The sequence below is a fragment of the Calliopsis andreniformis genome, chromosome 3, assembly GCF_051401765.1.
Source record: "Calliopsis andreniformis isolate RMS-2024a chromosome 3, iyCalAndr_principal, whole genome shotgun sequence".
Taxonomy (NCBI): domain Eukaryota; kingdom Metazoa; phylum Arthropoda; class Insecta; order Hymenoptera; family Andrenidae; genus Calliopsis; species Calliopsis andreniformis.
The window spans coordinates 22692328-22713862 of record NC_135064.1 but is presented as its reverse complement, the minus strand read 5'-3'; the positions used below and the strand labels follow the sequence as shown (position 1 = coordinate 22713862).

Genomic DNA, 21535 nt, shown 5'->3' with positions numbered 1-21535 from the left:
GTAATAGTCAACAGTATTTTAAATGAATTTTAGATACCTGCGTAGGTTTCGAGTCCGTGTAGAATACTAATAATTTAGAACATTTTCATGCATATATGTCAGTGTTCCTATTAACGGAATTCGACGTTAACTATCTTACAAGTAGGACGTGTAGGAAGCTATTAAGGTAATACTTAAATTACGGTGTTTCTCGAACAAAAAGTGACCATGAAAGTGAGGTTATGGTGTCTTGTTATCGAAATTGTCTATGCTTGAGGAAGTCGTATTTAACCGTGATTAACACGGACATCTGCTGAATAAAAAACGTGACGAATGATAGGAGATTAAGCTTGTTATATTTTCGTTTCCGTTAGGTGAATGTAATTTATAATCTCTCTGTATTTCCGTATTTTTCACGCGTTGTACAATTTCTAAAAAATAAAGACCATAAGAAACTATAAAATATGGCATGTATCTGAACGAGTAAACGCGGATGTGGGCGTAAAGGGATTTTTATTTGTAACGCATAGATTATCAAAAACATATGACAATGACAGTTTCGAAAGAAACAGTGTTTCGATGTTCCATGGGGTTTGTTTGTATACATAGATCGTGTCAGCGTCTATTTTGATCAGTTCTGTTGTGTATTTTTAGTTCGAGGAAGATAAACGGATGAAACTGTTCAATGTCCATGACCATGGTAGAGCTACCAAGACTTCCGTTGGATATTACAGTCCCTGCGAAAGCTCTGGCACGTCGAGGAGGGGTTACCATTTCGGACGAGATCGTCGCATCATTTCTTCTGGTGAGTGATGTCAATTATAATTATTTTCAACTGATCAGATATTATTGCTGTTATTGTTACGAATATTTAATGTTTATGGTTTATAAATTGTACTGTTAATTATCGTGTACTGAAGTTACATGAAAGTAACCTAGACTGTTCTAGAAAAACTTTGAAAATTTGCGAAATTTAAGCATTTGAAATTTGTAATATTTAAATATGTTCAAATATTGAGTATTTCGGTCTGTGATTATTTGAATATTTGAATATTTGAACGTTTGAATATTTAAATGTTTGAATGTTTGAATGTTTGAATGTTTGAATATTTGAATAAGTTATCTAACTGCCATCGTTAATCTGAGAATACCTAACTCAACAAACTTGCAAAATTTGAATCGAAAAGATTGCTTAGAATTAGGTATACAAAATGCAGGCAATATCATAAAGTATGTTAAAGTAATTAGCAAGATTGATAACATTGCAAGAGAAAGTAGGTGTCATTAAGTCGCAGTATTTCCGCGATCGATTCGCTGCGTTCCTCGTGACTAAATATTTGTATAGAATGCAACGTCGAGTATAATTTATGACAGAAGGAAGCTCGTTTTGTGGCCATTGTGTTAAGCGTGCTGAATAACGTTCACGCTACATATACCGCGTCCAAAGGAACATTCTATTCAATGTGCGATCTATCATTTGCAAAGGTATTAAGCAAACCTCGGGTTAAAATTAACTCTGTTAATTGTTAATTTACTTAACTCCGTACTTATCTGATTTCGGAAAGAATATTCAAATAAAATCGTAAAATTAAGCATTTGTAGGGTACTTTAGGTTTGAGTCTCTTGTTAAGTCCATTAATCGAAGCCCTACTTGTATCAGCAAATAATACAAATGAAAGTTTTGGCTTGTGGGGTCTATATACTTCAATTATTATAATCACAGCACTTACACAGCACTTTACAAACGTTCTTAACCCTGGAATGGCATACTGTTTTTTCAGACTATCACACGACCCACTGGGTCTTCCAAGCTTCGCGTGATTTTTACACATTTTGAGTACGTAAAAAATTCCATAAAAATTCCCTGAAATACTTTCAAGTGTGTAGTTTCAGACCATAAAATTGAAATATTAAAAGAAAAATTAAAGTACATTTTTATTTGCTATTACTTTGCAATATAGTAACAGAAATCAGTACTTATGTAGTTGAAATCATAAAAGACCCCAGTGTGTCATTCCATGGTTAATATGACTGTCTAAAGGGGAAAAGAAGTCAAAGATACGACACGGAAGCGCACCTATCATAACAGAGATAAATAAGCTCGTCCATAAATACTCGAGCAAAAGAAGCGAAAAAAACAATGCTCGAATTTCACGATCGCGCTGTATCGTTCTCGGCCAAGAATACGTTCGTATGAGCAATGAGCGCGCACGATCGCTGTACCGCGGTAAGAGCAATCATCCGTGAAGTGGTCAGAGGGGCCGGAAGAACTGGAACGGCGGCGAGGCTCTCCTTCCGCATGAAGGGCACAGAGAAGGTGCGCTTCAGGTGCGTGAAGTCGGGATCGATATTGCAAGCGACTCCCTGGGCCATGACATGCCCCTGCGGCAGCCATCGGCTGCACGCGATCGTGCTAAAATTAAATGATGAAATTCACTCCTCTCCTCTGCCGCGCCCCCTCTCTTCTACCCACTCTGCTACCCTTCGCCATTTACGCCCCTGTCTCTTTCCCTCTTTCGCGCCGCGACGTTTCGTCACTCGCGGATCCGTGTCACGTACCACGTGCGATGTCTTATCAGTGACGTAACGCGAGCCCAGCCGTGCTCGCGCGGCGACGTGTGCGTAATTGCCCCCGCGTTGATTCGCAATATGACACGGACGAAAATTACGGTCATGAGCTGGTGTCCGACGCTGGACGACCGACGTTACGCTGTGGTTTATCGTGGAGGATTTCTGAGGGAAATTCACTCGGGAAGAATGAGAGGAGAGATTGCGTGTATGAATTTAGGCGGCGAGGGAGGTCGTCTTTTTTAGGGGAGGGTGTTTTTATGAGCTGTGATCCGGGTGTGGGATGTGTTAATTTGGTGGGGATAGTGATGATTAGGAATAGTAGAGAATGAAAGTAGGATATGACGATTTTAATGATTTTCGTGGTAGTCGATCTCTCTGGGTTCTGCGAAATACTAGTTTGGGATGGTCATGAGTTATGAACATCTCTTGTACCTAGTGTTATAAAAAGGAACAGATTTGCAAAGGATGGAGCACTATCTGAAGTTTATTAAGTTCTCATTGTGGGTCTGCAGAAAGCGTAGATACAGACTCACCCCTGCATTCAGAATATTCGATACAAATTTATCAGATTTATTAAAAATGTGAAAAAAAGTGTTATGAAACTGAAGAGAGTAATTCTGTCATTATCAACTAGATTTACATATTTTTTGGTCAGAGATTAAATAAAAATCTGGTAGCACCCTCAGAAATTCTCCCCGAAATTATCTTGACCCGCATATGGGTCATAGAACTCTGACCGCATTAAGTCTTGAATTTTCATTGCAGTGATGTAATTTGTAAGGTATTTTATTGGTCTCGAAGGGTTGAAGTATAGGTAAAGTAGATGCAACAGACTGAAGGATAATTAATATTTGGTAATCATAACAGATTAACAACGTCGTGCAAGATCGTTGCGTTTCAGAACGCAGATTCGATATTTTACTGACAACATCGACGACTCCTTGAATCCAATGAATTAAAAACGAACTGGTTGCACGCGACGATGTTAAATTTAAACTAGCTCCTTGGCATCTCAGTGTGCGTTTCCGTGCGATAGATAATTAAAGTTAGCTTAATCGCAAACATCATTGGATGTTTGGGATTGGAGTGGGATGAAAGTTGGGCGCCATTCGAATGGAATTTAAAATAAATTTCGTATGAAAAAATCATCGAATAGAACAAGTTAAACAAGTAATTCCAGAATAACAAACTTTTTATTCAAATAAAATCGTTATTTACTAGTCGCTAAAAAATTTGTCAAAATTTCAGACTGAAATTCCCAAATTTCTCAATTTCCAAAGTTTTCAAATTAAAAATTTGAATATCTGCGAACAATTCACAAACTTTTTATCACCCTTACCCCTGGTCCACACTGCAGAGAACTGTTCGCGAACACTTCGCAAGCAGTTCACGAATGAGAACAGCAGCATGCTACGTTGAAGCTCGTGAACAACTTGCGAACTGCTCGCGAGCAGTTCTCTGCAGCATGGACCCGACATTTGATGACCTCCTCCCGATCGAACAGTGTTCGCTGTTAGCAAAAATATCCACATTACCGACTAACACAGTTCGCGAGCTGTTCGCGAGCTGTTCGCCAGCAGCAATGTGGACCCAGCTTAAGGGGCGATAAAATTTCGTAAATTCCATAAGAACCTCCAATACGCTCCTTCCCGTGTAGATCTAAATCGCCCCCGAACGTGGTCGTTATCGACTACAGTCGAAACCGCGACCCGATTCTCACCCCGTCCGTCTTCGGTGATCGTCGCCTGCGCTCGTTATCGGTCGGGTGGCTCTAGGCGAGTGTCTTGCTCGCCTCGCGTCTCATTGATCCCCCTAGCGCGGTTGCGCGCAATGGTCGACAGACGGCGGTGGCACTCGCCTCGACCAATCGGCGGCCTCGATACCCTGGCCTACGCTCGAGTCTCGTGGCCCTCCGCTAGCCGGTCGCCTCTTGTTGTTTTCCATCGTGGCTTCACCGAGAGCCGCTCGTTTGCACGGTGGTTGCGGCGGAACCCGCGCGCCCGGACGCCGCCCGAAGCCTTGTCGCCGCGACGCCTCCGCGACGCCTCCGCGAGGACGCGGTGCCTACGTGGACGAGAGCCGACGGGCACGGGGAACACGGCGATTAGTAGAGAGGCCCTCCGGCTGGCTGGCAACAGTCTCGAGCGGATCGTACGCGCCCCCTTCTTGTCGCCGCCGTCACCATGATACCGTACTCCACGTGCTTGTCTTTCGGGGGCCGTCGCGACGCTCGTCGCTGGGTGGTCCTACACGGCGAGTCCTCCTCTCCCTACCCGGTGAGTCGCACCACGAATACGCACGAGCACGCACGACAGGGCGAGACGTGTGCCCGAACGGTTTCCGCGGGACGCGAAGACGCGCCGCTGTCGAAATCTCTTTCTCGCGGACGTCGACTGCTGCCTCGGGGTGGGGGGTGTCGCGTTTCGGCGCACCGTGCCGCACACCACTGCACGCCTGTCTGGCCCCTGTGTGCATACGCTGCGCGCCCAACCGCGCGCCCAACCGCGCGCGCTGACGATGCTTCTGGGTTCGATGAACGTCTCACCCACCCGCGGCAGAGGATGCACTCAGGGGTGTATCGAGGAAAATGAGGGGAGCGGGATGCTCGTTGATTAACCCCCGAAAGGCGATCGCTTTTCGACGGGAGACGAATGCGGGGAGATTTTGACGCAGGCTTGAATTTCTATTGCTGACTGGTTTTGAGGGGGGTTTTGAGACTTTACATGAAAACGTAGTTTGGACGTTGTACCTGCGGTTTATTTCTTTTTCGGTTTCTAGAGGGTGTGAGAAAGTGGTTTAGGACTTTGAGGACCTATGGTACTCGGCGAGAGGAGTAAAAAATTTCGAATCAGTAGAGCTTCTAAGTCAATCGTTTCGATTAAAAATTGACTTTTAAAAAAATCTAAGAATATTCGATAACGTGAGTGAGTTTCTCCGCGACGCATTGAGTGTAAACAGAGGAATTGATTCAGAAGTGCGATCAAGGTTATCGATACAAGATTGTTAGGCTAGCATCAAGAAGGATTAGTTCATAAATAAATGTAAATTTATAGTATAAGCCGTCTTTGTTGTAGTGAATGCAAAGCTCATATCTACTAGGCTCGCTACGTTTGAAGCTATGAAGTAATCTTTGTTTATGCTAGTTTAATAATCTTGTTTTGACAACGTGAGAGATACTTCTGAATCAATTCCTTTATTTATATTCAATGCGCAGTGATAAAACTCATTCACGGCATCAAATATACGTAGATAATAAAAGTGAATTTTTCGTCAAAGGATTGACTTTAGAACCTATGTTGATTGGACATTTTTTACTCCTCTCGCTGTGTAGGTACTGTAAGTCCTTAAAGTCTTGAAACACTTTTTTTTAACATCCTGTATACACCTGATACATGAGATAAGTGAGTTCTGGCTCCAATACACCCCTGAATGTACCTGTAAAGTGGAGTATTTTTGGATTTTGAGTGTATGATTGGAATGAGTTTAAACTTGAACATTTGGGACAATTTTAATTGTGAAACGAGATGGCACGGATGGTGGTCGTTTTTTGTTTGAGGCAGGAGTTTTTAAATTTGTTTTTTGTAGATAGAATTGAAGAGTATTTCTTATTTTTTATGTATGGAGAATATAGAGTTGTAGAAAATTGTGACTTGACACTTTTTAGTATTTTATTTGGCTGGAATTTATGTGAAACTTTATGCAGTGTAATAATTATTTTATATTAATAGGATTTGGGATTTAAAGTACAGTAGGACCCTGATTAATTAACTTAACATGACTCAAACTTAAAATACTCTATTGATGGCTATTTTTATTATTTTCAGTAGTCTACTATTAAATCATAGTTCAAGCTTCAATCGATGTTATACTCTACTCTTATTATCATTATACTGAGTACATAATCATAACCTTGATACAACGAATATAGTAGCGAGCTTATAACGAGACAATACTCTCTATGCAGCAGTCTTATACAAATTTGTATGTCATTTATCCTCTCCCTGTTTACGACGACAGGAAAAGAGAGGATCAAAAGTTTTATCGAATGACCTGGTAATCAGATAAAAGCATCGGTGCATATAATAACGGAATGAGCTTGGTCATCGCAGGTTATTATAAAACTGAATCGATGCTTGGCGGAACATCTTACGGGGCAACCGCTTCTCTTTACAATGCGAGCATTATCAACAATATCAATTCGATGAAAGGACTGTTTGTCGCTCATAGAATCCTCTTGTGAATATTTCAAGCACTCCGTTAGCAACTAATTCAAATTTTATTCTGAATTAATCTCATTAACTTAATATACATACTCAAGGAGGGTACGAGCTTCGAACAATTTTCTTTCTTAATTTTTTCTCCTCGATGATATAGTGAAGCACTTAAAGTTCGTGAAACATTTTGCATACGAATTACCAAATTTTTTACCTATAATTTCTTTGCAGGAAAATCGTTGAGTGTTTTAAAAAATGCTTTATATATGAATATTTGAAATTATTTCGTTATTGATAACACTACGATTTAACGCGTGGGCATGTATTATTAATGAACCTGTCAAGCTTTCTATTAGCAGACAGTCAAAACTTTATCTGACACTAATTTTGCATTCAGGATTAATACATCTCCCATTTTTCTTCTTTCTCTACTTTTTAAGTTTTCCATGGAGAATTTCGCAGATATACGCTTCATTCGTTATTTGTACGTTCTGTAGTCGAGAGAGTAACGAAATTAGAAACTGTTGTTGGTGTCTCCTAGGGACTGTAAGAAAAGTGGAACGAGTAACAATAAATATGCAGGCATATGCAACTCGGTAATGCAATTTCAGGAGTTCTCGGGAGATTGATAGTGCATTAATGAACATGGACGTGTTTGTCCTTTGAACTATAAAGTGGCCGCGTCGAACTACTCCAACTAATTAATTCCAGATGATTGTTGTTCGTTGTTGATTTTGCATTTCAAGCTACAAAACCACGTGAGTTCAAAACAATTCTTTTTTTCAAGCAGCGATTCTATCAATATGTTGGAGTAATCGTAATAGCTATAACTATAAATGAATAAACCCTCTTGTGTATTCACGTGGCAGGAAAAACAGTAGCGAATGTGAAATTCGAACAGTCTTCACAGCACGTAGTTTACGTCGCATTAATCATTTTTTCTGCATCGTCAACCTTCGTTCATCCGTTCTTCCGCTGTTTTTCTATTTCGCTGATCGATAGACACCCTTTGCCACCCTTCTATTCATGTAGGGCGTTAAAAGGGAGATTCAGGTTATAGAAAGTATGTAATATTCATTAAACGACAGAAAATTGCTTAGTCAAAGCAGATCGACCAGTCAGACTTTCATCGAGGTTCGTTCTGCAACAGTAGTGAAGAAGAACGTCAGACTGTCAATCGTGCCTTTGTTATCTGTGAAGGCTCTTGTTGAAAGGGTAACAACAGCTCTCGGAGTCGGGGGGTGGGAAATGTATTTGACCTAATATCTCAGAGAGCGTTAGGCAAGGCGAAAATAGTTTAAATGGAGAAGTTGTGTATTTTTCAGCGGGAAATTCTGCTACGTGAGCGATTTTCAGATGTTGATTTATTTAAATAGCGTTTTTAACAGAGTGGAACGCTTTTGTTGATTTTTTTCTGTAACGTGTCAGTCGAGCTTCGTGTATAGCTAAATTTTTATGTAGAGAAATGTAGACTAAAACAGAAAATATTCAGTTTTCATTTTTAGGGAAATATTTGTTAGAATAATGTGACCACTGAAATTTATTTGCAATTGAGATTTCAACAAAGTTGAATATTTCAATGTTTGAATGTTTGAATATTTGAATATTTGAATATTTGAATATTTAAATATTTGAATATTTGAATATTTGAATACTTGAATATTCGAATATCCGAATATTTGAACATATAAAGAGATTATATTTAAAAAATTTGGAAATTGAACAACTGCTGTAAATGTCCTCGTAATATTAATTATCTATAATATTAATCTAATCTATTAATTTTTTTTTTTATCTTTATCTCATAAAATTTTGGTACCCTGTAACGACAAGTTAACAGCGTTCTAAATTCTCAATCGGTTGCCTCATTAAAAGTGGAACGAACACGAGGAGATATTAAAGTTATTCACAAGTTAGAATATTAAAGAGGGTTGTTGCATACAAGTTGAGTAATTATTCCAAAACATCTAAATTGAGGGACGAAAAACATTTCTCCGGTCGAGTGTATCAAAACTTTCTCGTGAATTCTCATTAATCCTATAATTGATACTAAGACCCAAGCTTCAACGTGAACATTTTTCACATTCTACAATACATACTTGATTAATGACTGTTGTATTGTTGTGCAACCTCGTCGCAAACAAGTTAGTAATTTTTAATTGATATTAATCCCGTGCAAATTTATAATGGAAGTAGTTTAATTGTTATAGTAATGAGGCAAAGTTTCTAGTATGCAATTTATTATAATAAATTCACGTTGAACAATTTCGTCGGTATTTTCCTAGATTAAACCATCCCGGAACAATACAAATCGAATTTTCGCTCGCGATACAGTTATTCTATATTTAACATTGATTTCAAACCTATTTATCCATACCACAATATTGAAACAATTCTTGTTTGTAGCTGTGTAGTTAATTAAACTAAGTTAATGGCAAATAATTGAATTGCTTCAGCAAATTAGATTGCGGTCGCATTGCAACGAGCATAACAAACATTTAACTAAGACATTCACTGTATTTCTGGCACGAAACTTTTATTCGATATTTTAATTTCGAATGCAAAATCGCGATTAGCGAAATATCACTGTAGATAAAAGCAACGGGGATGTATCTCGGTGAATATTAAAGTGATATTTATTCGCGAAGCGAGAGGAGCCAACAAATGAGACGAATTAATGAAAATATGTTGAACGCTTGTTTTTCGAGCGATAACACAGTAAAGTTTTGTTTTCCTCATTGTCGCAAAACCGATACATGCTCGCGTATATTTTTCATTATTAGCGTGACGCACGCGCATAACGCAACGCAAAAACTTTCGTTCGCCTCGTTTCTCATCTAATTTTATTATCCAGTTATTCCCGCTGATCGGTCTCTCATTTGGCATAAAATTAGATCACTGTGAAACCCGAAAATATTTTTTACCCCCTCCCCCGTTTGCAGTATTTGGGACGTAAATATGTCTTGTACACGCGGAAAGTTTATTTTCGACGCGCATTCCTGAAGAAATCACGTGTCTCTTAACCATCCAAAAAAATGTATTATTAATACGAGTTGCGGTGCCACAGAAATTGAGAAAAAAGAATATGCAAAAACAAATGGAATATTGAAGACCTTCTTCGATGACGTCGGAGCTTCTTTTATTATTATTCTCTCAAAAAGTTGTTAAAAAAGTTTGCACACATTGCAGTCTTCAATTTCTGTCCCCGTGGCTTCAAAGCTAAACCTACGTGTTTACATATAAACATGTTGTTCCATCCCTCTTTCTATCGATTTACAGTTTACAAGAACTTCCATCCGAAAGGGTGAACGAATAAAGCCCCGTAATACTTGTCGTCGGCTTTATCTAAATAGAATTCTCGATATACACGAGAAACGAAATTGGAACTTTCTGACGGAAGATTGCGTTACAGAAGGGATCCTCCACTTTTTGTATTCTTTATACCAATTTCGAGCGGTTCGAACATTTCAATAGATTCATTTTTAATAAAGGATCAGAGTTAAATTACTTTTACAAAAATTACGGTTGCTATGTATCGCACGTGCACTCCAAAAGTCAAAATGACTCGACATTTATCCCTCGTATCCTCTGAAAACCATTCGATTAATACAAGTAACTAGTTTTTAAACTAATTATTCAAGTAAGATAATCTTCAGTAAGTAAAACTACTGTTAATATCAATATTATGTATCTAATAAATAATCTTCTCCTAAACTCATAAATACTTTTTTGCTTCCCCTCAAAAATGTACTATTTTTAAGTTGTGTCACTCTTGCAATGCATGTGCGATATTTCATTCCCCTTTTAATGAAAGTTAAATTATTTGAAAAATAGTGGCGCTAAATTTCGCCCTCAGCAATAGAAAGTAGTATCCTGAGGGGAAAAAAAATTGAATTCATGGCCATGGTTCGAAATGGCGGAGGCTGGTTATTCGACGATTGACCAAGCTCCGTCTGCGCTAAATTAATTTTCCAGGCTTTATTGGTTATCTCTGAGCTTGGTATAGCCAGATTATAGTACGTTTATTGTTCGTCTATTCTCGTTACCTACACCGTGAAATCTCGGGAATGTTTGTTACCGAGCAGGTTCGTTTGTCAATGCCAAGATCAAAGGGATTCAATGCGTTTCTCTGATCGTTGACTAAACTCCCTGGCAAAACGCAATTGCTCTGGCTTACGTTGCCACGAAACAGCATCGCGAAAACGGATCCATCTCGGCCGTGTATTAATCAGACCTTTGTGCCAGGATAATTGGTAGTATTTTGAGGGGGAGACTGCTTTACTGAACATACAGAGCTTATGAGCTTTCAGACGCAATCTAAATATCGTTGATGCGACAGCTATTCAGATAGAATTTTTAAGAAGGGTCAAACATATGAATGACTTAAAACTTAAGCTGTTGGAAGGATTTGGCTTTTGACTTTTGGTTAGCGTGACGTAGGTTCTGGGTATGGGAGTATTATAATGTATGTAAAATGGGTAGGCAGTTGAGGTTCCTGAAAACTTTTCTTGACACAGGTCTATGACCCATATGTGGGTCAGGACAATATGGATGTATATTCCTCATGATGTTTTTATTAGATTCTTGCTAAATTTTTTATTGAAATGTGTATTTTCTTCATTTTGATATGTTTGATATTTTTTAAATTTTAAGGAGGACTTATGGGACAATGTAATAGAATTACATGTTTTTTATCAACTCTGAACGTGTTAATTTACAGAAAATTAGTCTCGAAATTTTTCTTCACTCCATATAATTGATCACAAACCAGTGAAAACTGTGATCATATATCAGAAGTATGCAAAAGTTGTTCACCCCAAAAATTACCTATGCAATTTAAATACATACATCCCACAATTTCAGATCCTAGCACTTGAAAATTAAACTACACATCTCATAAGCAATAACATAACTCTTCCAAGAAACTTCTTCCCTCATGCTCATAAATCAGTTCATACAGCAATATCTCAGACTTATATTCTTCTCAATGTAGAATCGGTATCCTATTAAGAAACTGTTTTTGAATTTGAATTTCGCGCTAGTCAACCTCAGAATCATGGGATATAAAATCTTTCCCAGTTTCGAGGAATTTTTTAATAAAGATGCAAGGGGATTGGGAAAAGGCGAAGGACGCTGTTTGCAGGAGAAATATTTTCACGATCGGAGGACTGCCTTTAATTTCTGTTCCAAGCGGCTCTTAAGGGTGTCGCTTCTTCTCCTCATGGACGGGCCGAACGCTCGGCAGGGTGATTAAAAACGAAGCTAATAAATTGGTTTAAAGTGCTTTCAAGATGGCGGCCCCTGATGGCAAATCATGAGACGGAGGAAATGGGAAAGTACCATCCTTCTATCTCTGAAGCGTCTCGAAGATGTCTTAACGAGACTTCCAGCATTGCTGGCTTTTTTTCGAGGCGTCAACCTTCTCCTCTCATGTCTGCGTTGCTTCTGATGAAACGTATCCCAAAGAAAATGAGGAAAGCTATCTCCTCTTGGCTCCACCTACGGAATTATTTATGAACATCCGTGACTGCATTTTAATGTCTTTCGATCAGATCATTAAGAATTCCGTGAGTCACAATTTCACGATTTAGAGCAATCCAGAGTGGATAATTAATGGAGGTCTTGTAGCAAAAAAAGCTGGTTTAATTTAGTCGATTTAATGGTTCATCTGTCACGCTATATTCTGGAGAAATACTATGAGAGCGATTTAAATGAAATTGCTTTTCGTTCTTCTACATTAGCATTCATTTTATGGTGACCTTTTTTTGTAGTCAATTCCGATGAAAACGTTCATTAATAATGTTAGTAATTAATATGAATATTCCTTCTATATGAGACTGGACGACCCTATTACATGGGGATTGAAACATTATAATATAATGACTGGAAATTTAATTTCACTTAATTTCTAGAAATTTAATTTTCAATATCACAGCGATAGCTTCTGGTTTTGTTTCCCTATTAAAAGGGGCAAAATTCTAAAAATATCTGAACAATTCTGTAATCCCCATAAAAAATGGGATAAACGGGTAGGTTACAAAGAAGAACATATTCAAGAAAAATATACTTCTCAGAAACTCCTATACAAAATTACCAAGTCAGACCTGGTCTGACCTAGTCATTCTACTTTCCTTCTAAATCAACTGGTTGCACGAGTACCTTGGTTAACCACAAAATTTGTTTCTTTCTTATCCCATTCACCGCCTTCTCCGCAATATTAAAAATCTCCTTCTCAAAATAGCTGAGACTCCACTCCAAGCACTTTACTCCCTCCTTATTTTCACTCAGAGAACCACCCCGTCGCGTTCCCTCCGCTATTCAAGGTCCCCAGCACTCTCCCCCAGATTAACGTCCACGTTTTATGGCGCGCTTCGTGGCGAACGGTTATCACAGAGTCCGAGGTGTTTTTCTGTGGTGTACAGGCGGCCGTGAAACAGCCTTCCCCCCGTTTGATCGAGAATCGACGAAACACTCTCGATTCCACCGACCACTTACGAACACTCGAGCACCCACACCCTGGTACATCTGTGTGGGCGGTCGGGGAACGAGTTTACGCGGCGATACCATTTGCTGCTAATGCGTTTTTAGGCTTTGTGGCGCGTAACCCTGTAAAGAAGCCGCAGGGGTGCTGTACAACGAGGATATAGGAATTCATGGGACCGCTGGGACATGGAGCACGAAAGGAGAGAGAGAGAGAGAGAGGGACAAAGAGGGTGAATCGGTAGGGGGAAGGAGGGGTTGTATGTAGGGCGGAAGGGTGAGAATCACGAGGGTGCCACTTACTTCCGTCGATCGACGTTGTCGTCGCGTTACTTTATCTAGCTGACTCTGTTTTAAATGTATGAGCTGGGGATTTCGAGCGATTGTTTGAGCTGTTCGTTTTATCGTAAGTGCGTCGAAGTGTGCTTTTTGGTGGATTGGGGATTCAGAGCAGGGGAAATGTTTGCTATAGCTGCTGATGGTGTTTTCAAATTCTTGCTCCTATCGTCGGTTTTGAAAGTTGTTAGTGGGTCTTGGGAAATATAGATTGTTGAGAGGGGTTGATGTGTTTGTGGGGATGGTGTCCTAGTTCGGGTGACGAAGGAGGTGACAGAGTTGCGATTAGACAGGAATAGGAATATTATTTTTGAACGGTTTGATGAAATTTTTAGTGCTTGTTCAGAATATATTTGCAACATGTGGACAAAAAATAATACGCTTGCGTCTGGCCAAGAAATTTATTTTTAGGGTCCCTGGTCACATTGTTGCATTATTTGAATTCTGTTGTTACGTAAGAGGAGGGTATTTATTGTATATTGAATTTAACTTGTAATATTGTGCAGGGTGTTTTATAGCAGCTGGGAAAAAATTGAAGGGATCCATCTATGAGGCTTTCCAACTTCAGATTAATCTCGAGTAAATGATTCACTGTTCGTTTATTGAAGTTGCAATTTTGAACCAGTTTTTTCTGCCAATGTGTACCTGGTTTGATAATCGATCGCAATTTCCGTTAAGTTCTGATGGTTGTTCGAAAATAGACTCATCTTCAATCAGTGCATAGTCGATTCGAAATTTTACGAGGCAATATCAATCATAGAATACTTAGTTATGTTTTTATCTACTATTCTACTATTTTTACTCAGAGTACTAAGTGTCTATTGGGCAGATATTTTAAATATTACTACTTAAATTAAGTGAAGTGTAACAATTTTTGCTTAAGCAATAAAAACTGCAATTTTTAGTCTATTACTTTGCCAGTAATGTCCTCTATAGAAGTACCAATCTCAAATTATTTTATATATCAAATCCTCTTCCAGCTGATTATTTGCCATATCACAAATTCACCTTGAAATTTAAAATCAGCTAAATGTGATAAAAATTGTACTAATGAAAATGGCAAAAAATCGCTAAAATAGTAGTCATTTATCTACCAATATAGTAGCTCGATCTAGAAATCTCTAACAACATTCTATAACATATGTTTTATATTTAATGCGTTATTCGAGCGTCTATTTGCAACGAAGGTTGCGTATCTAGTTGTGTATCGCAAGGGATACAGAGAGAAAATAAAGTAGACGAAAAGAATGGAATCAGACAGAAGGAAAGAGGTCATTGTCAACAAACAAGTCGCTCACGATGGATTACTTGGCTCGGAAAGTGAATTTGCAATATTTGCCGCTTGGCGCGGTGAAAACAGCAACATACTACTAACGATGCCATTTTAGCATTTTTATATGGATATAGAGGGTCGAAAAAATTTAATATCGGGATTGTTTCACAAAAGCAGATAATGGCTTCGAAAAAATCTAAAACTTCGTGCATTAAAAATCCACTATATTTACAAAAATATTTTAATTTTTAGATGATAGAAATTTTATTTACTTTTAAACATTTTGTATGTATGCAGACAGCGTAACGAAGTTAAATGGTACTTACGTAGAATCTCTTTCATTTTATTTTTAATCGTATGTGAAGGGATTAACGTTATTTTGCAAAAGTTCCTTTTGATCATGTTGTTGTTTATCTGCTGCTGTTTAATTATTAAGTCTTTCAACGAGTATAGTAGCTAAATATGTACCTAAAGTAGTTCTATCGGCAAATGTTTCGCATTTATCGTGACCATTATCTTGCATTTTTAATTGCCTCCATCCGCGCAGAACCGCAGTAAAACGAAAAATGAATCACGTAATGTGTTTAGTTCGCTCCTCATTATTTAAAATATCTGGGGCTAGCTGAACTGTAACAGCGAAAGATGCACTGGAAAGTCGAGAATATGAGAAAATAGCGAGATATATCCCTTTTCTTCGCATCATAAACTTTATGCTCGACTTTCCATTTAATACGTCGGCAGCAGTCACGGAGAATCAAACCGTAATATGCGTTTAACATGGAAAAATAAAATTGTAACAGTGTGAAGCGTGTGGCAGAGATCTTATTGTCAGATAAATGAATACAAACTTTTATCAAATATTGCATATTATAATTTAGAACGAAATTATTAAATTCAGTAAAACGTTCCATAAAAATAAAAATATTTTTGATTTTATTTTTTAAAGAAAGAAGTAGCATTTTGCAACATTAATATGTACCTATTAATAAAATTACCAACGTTTTGCTTAAACGTGACTCGTTTAGAGACCGAGATTAATTATTATTTTATATATATATGTTCTATTATTTATATTCTAATCTAAATTTCAGTAAACAAGATCCAAGAGGGGATTTGAATCTGTGGTTGTCAAAGATTAATGACACGTTCATGCTTTAAGGTGTCGACGTTCCTCTGTACACATTTATAAATAACAAAATCATGTGAAGTAACTAGGTTCATTAGTCACCGCATTTATTTGCCCGCCAGTTGCTTTAATTCAATTTCTCGGAATTGGCAAGTAGATACAGTCATCGAAGAAGCACGTGCATTTCGAAATTCAGAAGATCCCAATGATGTAATTTATTCATGATCTCACGTGTTATCAAATTTATTCACAATTTTGGGGAATGTTAAATTATCAACTTATTAATTGATTACCAAAGGAACAATTCAACTTATCAAATTATTGTGTTAGTTATTTCCATAATACGTGGCTAACAGTACGTCTATGTTTAATAATAAAATGAATACACGAGGCTTTTGCTATTAATATACTATTCTAGTGATACAGTGGAGAAAATAATGACAAGCTTAAAAAAGAATAAAAAAGAGAAGTAAACGTTCATAAAATTCATGAAGTTATTAGGTCATCCAAAAGTTCACAGTATATTTCTAAAACGAAGGAGCATGAAATATTTCTGACTGCGTTTATTTTAATCGCTAACATAGTTGCCACTTTGTTGGATAACTTTTCTCCCGCGCGATACCAGCGTAGATACCATTTTTATAAGATTTATCAGCAAGATTGAAACACAACAAAGCTCCATAAACTATTCCGAGGATCTAATATTTCCTTCTTCTTTATGAGCTTCGGTGTTACAACACAAACCTCTAACCTACACGGCACAATACGAACAACTCTTAGTGAAGACAGCACGCAAGAGCGTGGGCGTGCAATAAAAGATCGCGCAGCGTCGATTTTCCATTATTATCACGCTCTCCACTCGTCATACCTCTTTGATGTACTCTATACGCTTTTAAATTCACGGTATCGCGACTCGATCAGAGGTCGAGAGAGTAAGAGCGAGGAAAAGATATTCAGAGGGAAATATATGGCAAAATGTTAATTAAAAAAGCAATTACCATTAGCCGCATCTATAAAAAATGCCCTTTTGACGTACATCTTAATAGCCATCCATAATCAATCCTCGCATTAAGCTTTCGTTCGCGTATCAGTTCATCTCGGGAAGTTCTCCTTCTCAAAGACAAAATATGATACATCAAATATTTTGAATGTTAACAAATTTTAGATATTGATCAGATACTGATGCTTGAAAGTTGGAACCTTAATTTTGTATGGATTTGTATTTTATTATTTATATATTCGTCTTTAAAGGAAAACTTTCTTTAATTGAATTTACTTTTATCTAGAGACACAAATACTGTTATGTGCAGTTTAGTGAAGACATAAACCGAAATTTGCGAAGAATATGACTTATGCTGTTTCACCTTATAGTCACACATATTTCTTCGCTTCTCCCGTGTGGAACAATTCCATATGCTACTCGATATTTTATTGCATTCGGTGCATTCGGGGAAGCAGGATACACCCACGTTACTCGGGTACGAAATTAATTTGTTCACCGCCACATCCGCGCGCCTCCGCGAAATAAATTCGCAGGAAGAACGATATCGCCATGTCTGTCACACAGTATAAAATATATCTATATAGATATACTAAAAATAGATACATATTAATAATAAAACACTAATATTACGATTAATATATGTATATACTATTATTGATATTATACTATTAATTCCCAAATGTAGGGTATAGATTTAGGCATAGATGGAGGTTCTGCCAAGGTGGGATCTCCTAGAGTTCAAACAGGTACAGATTTCCAAAAATTGGAATTTTTTTGGGGTGGACAAAATTGAAACAGATACATAAAAAACTGATAAGATCTGAATATTTTTAAATTTAAAAATTTGAAAGTTTGAAAATTTGAATGTTTGAAAACTTGAATATTTGAAAGTTTGAAAGTTTAAAAATTTAAATTCGAACATATTGGAAAAACAGTAGGTATAGGTACTCATAACAGTATCGAGCTGCCCGAGTGATCTCAGCTCGATATTGCTAAGGGTTAATATATAATTGTAGCAAAAGGAGAGTGGAATTTCCACACGCAGAGAAAATTATATAAAATATTGCGCTCGTCGCGATCAAAGGCTTAATAATAAAATCGCGCGCATCTCTCAGATCTTAAGATCGAATTTTAGATCGGCAGCCTTCTATCGCCCCTCTCCCTCCCTGCAACCCCTTCCTGCTCCCTCCGCACGCTCGGCTCTCGGCTCTCGATGGAATCGGGTTAAGAGCGTAAATCGAACACAGCCTTCTAATATAAATTTTCGGGAACGCGACAGCTTGAGAAACGAGCGGGTAGAACGACGTCTGTGCGTTGGCCAAAATTCTTCTTGAAAGCGCGAGAGGGATGAGGGGGGCGGCCTGTTCGCGCAGGATAATTTAGTTGATGGCGGCTGCGCCCTCGGCGGACGTGGCACCCTCTCAGGAACGATTCGGAGAGGGGTCCTCCGAGACCGCGGAGGTCTTGCCTGTTAGTAAATATTACTTAACGTTATTACCTGTCCGGTGACGTCATCGAGTAACGAACGAGGACACTCGCACCCCGGTTGCGTGTCGCGATCCTCATAACACCATTCCGCTACCGAGCCTCCTTTTGGGACACTGTGTTAGCGAACCGCGTTTGCTACTTGCTGTGGGACAGTGTGTACTAGGGTTTTCAGAGATACCTGATTTTCTCTTTTATTTTTTATTAGAGAGTTAGATGTCTCGATACCTGGACGATTGAAGGTCCATTTATGCAACCAACGTAACAGCAGTTACAATAAATGTTGCTATCATTGGAGGGTTTCTAGATAAACTGATTACCTTGTACTATTTTATAATAAATTTTTTTATTAGGTATATTAGAACTTAATCCAGGTCCTGGGGCATTTACTTGAATGTTATGGGATGAGTTCCTGGTGAATTGGCACTTGAGATGGCACAGGGACAAGAAGGGTACTCGCAGACTTGTGATGGAGGAGGGTTCACAGAGAAAAGGGGGAATGTTAAGTTATAGTACTTTTCAGAAAATGTCTAGAAAGGTGGTGGACCATAGGAAGGGGACCGTGCTGAATAGAACTAATCAGGCCTGCTTTTCTTTCGATTGGAGAAGAATGATACGAGAGATATACTGTAGGCTTAGATCGTTTCTTTTATTTTTGAATAAGAGGTTAATGTTGTAAGTAGATCCGAACAGTAGATCCTCAAGAATAAAGTACTGTAGAGATTTAGATAATATAGGTGTGAATTATACTAATTTCTGGTTCAATAGTAAATCGGAATTATCAGATAAATTCTTTTCATACCAAGCGTAATTTTCGAGACAATCGGTTTAAGAACTTGTCGAGTAATTACACGAGCTTTTAGCTATGTATGTGTATAGGGAGAGAAGCAGAGCAGAAGTTTGTCAAAGGCAGAAAGTGAAATCCTTCCAGTCTATTGATTCTTTTAAGAAGGAAACTGTTCAAAGTATTATCCTCTTTGTCCTATGAAAAGCTGTACCTATCAAATTACGGATAAAAGAATTACTTGTTTCAGTTGATTCAGACTTTTGATGTCTCTGGAATACGCTTTTGATGCTGTGTGATCCTTTGTATAGGGTTTCAGTTATAGTTACTTTTTTCAAGTCTACGTTCAGGTAAAATGACTGAAATTTTTCAAATTGGAAAATGTGGAGATTTGAGGACTTTTAATATTTAAAGGATTCAATAACGTGAAAATTTGAATGTTCAAATTTTAAAAATTTGAAAATTTAAATATTTGAGTATAACAGTTTACATGAACTTTGAAAATTTATATGTTCAAATTTGCAATACTTTACCTTCCAATTTCACCAAATTCTACTATTAACAAACACCTCATAAATACAATATTTATACCACACCCATTCTCTGAAGCAATAACATACCCCAAAATTGCCTCGCTATAAGCTCCTCGCGATCTCCCTCATTTCTCGAAACTGTCCCATTTTCCCTCGCTCTCATTCCTAACAAAATACCCACGCCTCGTCAACGCGTCGATCGACCTCAAACATACACGTCTCACACTCTATAACCTCGTCGTTGGTAACGAAGACTGGTACTCTCCCAACTAAAACAAAATCCGACATGCTCACGTTGCAATGGAGCATCTCTCTAGTAATTTACATTTCAGCAGCGTCTGTAGAAATATTATTCCCTCGAACCTAGGATTCCCGAGGTCCTACAAGTAGAAAGGGGAGTAAGGGAACAGAAGATTCATCGGCGTGTCAACAGTTGCGCGGTTTTAATTCACCAGTTAATCGAGCCGCCGTAAACTCGGTCTTCCTCGTCGAGTGTTCTCCTGGTGTGTCACACTCTTCATCGCGCGGACCCTCTTAACTCCGTTTGTTCAGAAAACAATCTAAGTTTAGCGCCGACCGTCTAAATGCGTCGAGCGACGTGGATCGCGAACAACTATTTTCGACGTGTTTCGCCTATCCGATGAGATATCACTCTTTTTACCAGTTCGCCTTAACACGAACCGAACCTCAACTTGTGGCTGCTATTATTTTTATTATTAGCGCTGCGACTGGGACGACTGGTCGTTGATGGCTTCAATTAATTCACTTCGCGCTTCGACACGAATTACAGTATTTGCTCGTTATGGGTTCGCTGTTATTTTTGCTGTGCAGTTGAATCTTGATTGATAGGATTACAGTTATTCGAGATATTTTTTTAGACAGAGGTGTAGAGGTCTGCCCTGGCAGCAATGCAGATCTATTGGTCCTGGGATTCTTCTTGTCAGCGGAATACAGTACAGTATTTTGCGAGCCAATATGGACATAATGATTTTTTGAGATTTTTGTATTATAATAAATATCAGATAATAGACTCCATGTCGAAATGAGTGTAGAAAGTCAGTAATATCAAAAGAGAACATATGTTTTTGTTATACAGTCAACATAGTGGATTGTATTTTTACGTAAAATTAGTTTAGGTGGAAAATGTAAAAATATAGAATTAAATATAATAATCATATGAGTCCATGTAGTGGAATTATTGAGGATTTAATACAAGTCTAAGAAGAATGTGGGATAAAATTGTTAGTTGGCTCACATAGGTCTTAAAAGAATTTAACGCCTTGAACATTCGCAGTGATTTAGTGGTACGAACGAGTTCTCGGTCCATTTAATGAGCAGTCGTTAAGTGGACCGTCCGTCGGCGCTTTAGTTAATGTACATATGTTGTCATTCGTGAAACGTTAAGGTGTTAATGGTGGATGTGACGAGGTGTGGAATTATTGATACATAAAGGAGGTTGGAAGAAAGTTTGGAAACTGATCGATGGACGAGGTATTGGAATATTATTAAGTATTCCAGTGTTTTTACTAGTGGAAAGCTAGCAGCTCGCAAAGTTTAGAGAAAATAGACGTTTATTCTTCTTGGGAGGAGAGTTTAGGTGTTGGTCATATGAAGGGGGAATTGTTCTATCGAAGAGAACTCCCTAAAGTTTTGAATTTTTAAACATTCAAATTTTGTAAATAGGTAGGATTCAAATTTTTAAAAATTCAAATATTTACATTTTCAAATTTTCAAATTTTCACTGGCCCCAA

At 38.1% G+C, this 21535-nt stretch overlaps 1 protein-coding gene and 1 long non-coding RNA gene across 2 annotated transcripts in view; both read left to right on the top strand.

Moving 5' to 3' along the window:
• The first annotated feature begins 637 nt into the window (after positions 1-637).
• LOC143188867 (uncharacterized) lies at positions 638-20794 on the top strand. Its single transcript, XR_013003581.1, has 2 exons — positions 638-784; positions 20663-20794. It is a non-coding gene; the product is annotated as an uncharacterized LOC143188867 (long non-coding RNA).
• LOC143188861 (uncharacterized) overlaps positions 4681-21535 on the top strand; it is a 92635-nt gene continuing 75780 nt past the window's right edge. Inside the window, exon 1 of the mRNA XM_076393350.1 lies at positions 4681-4826. Within this exon, the coding sequence (XP_076249465.1) occupies positions 4734-4826 (93 nt within the window). The 5' untranslated portion in view covers positions 4681-4733. The remainder of the gene's footprint in view (positions 4827-21535) is intronic.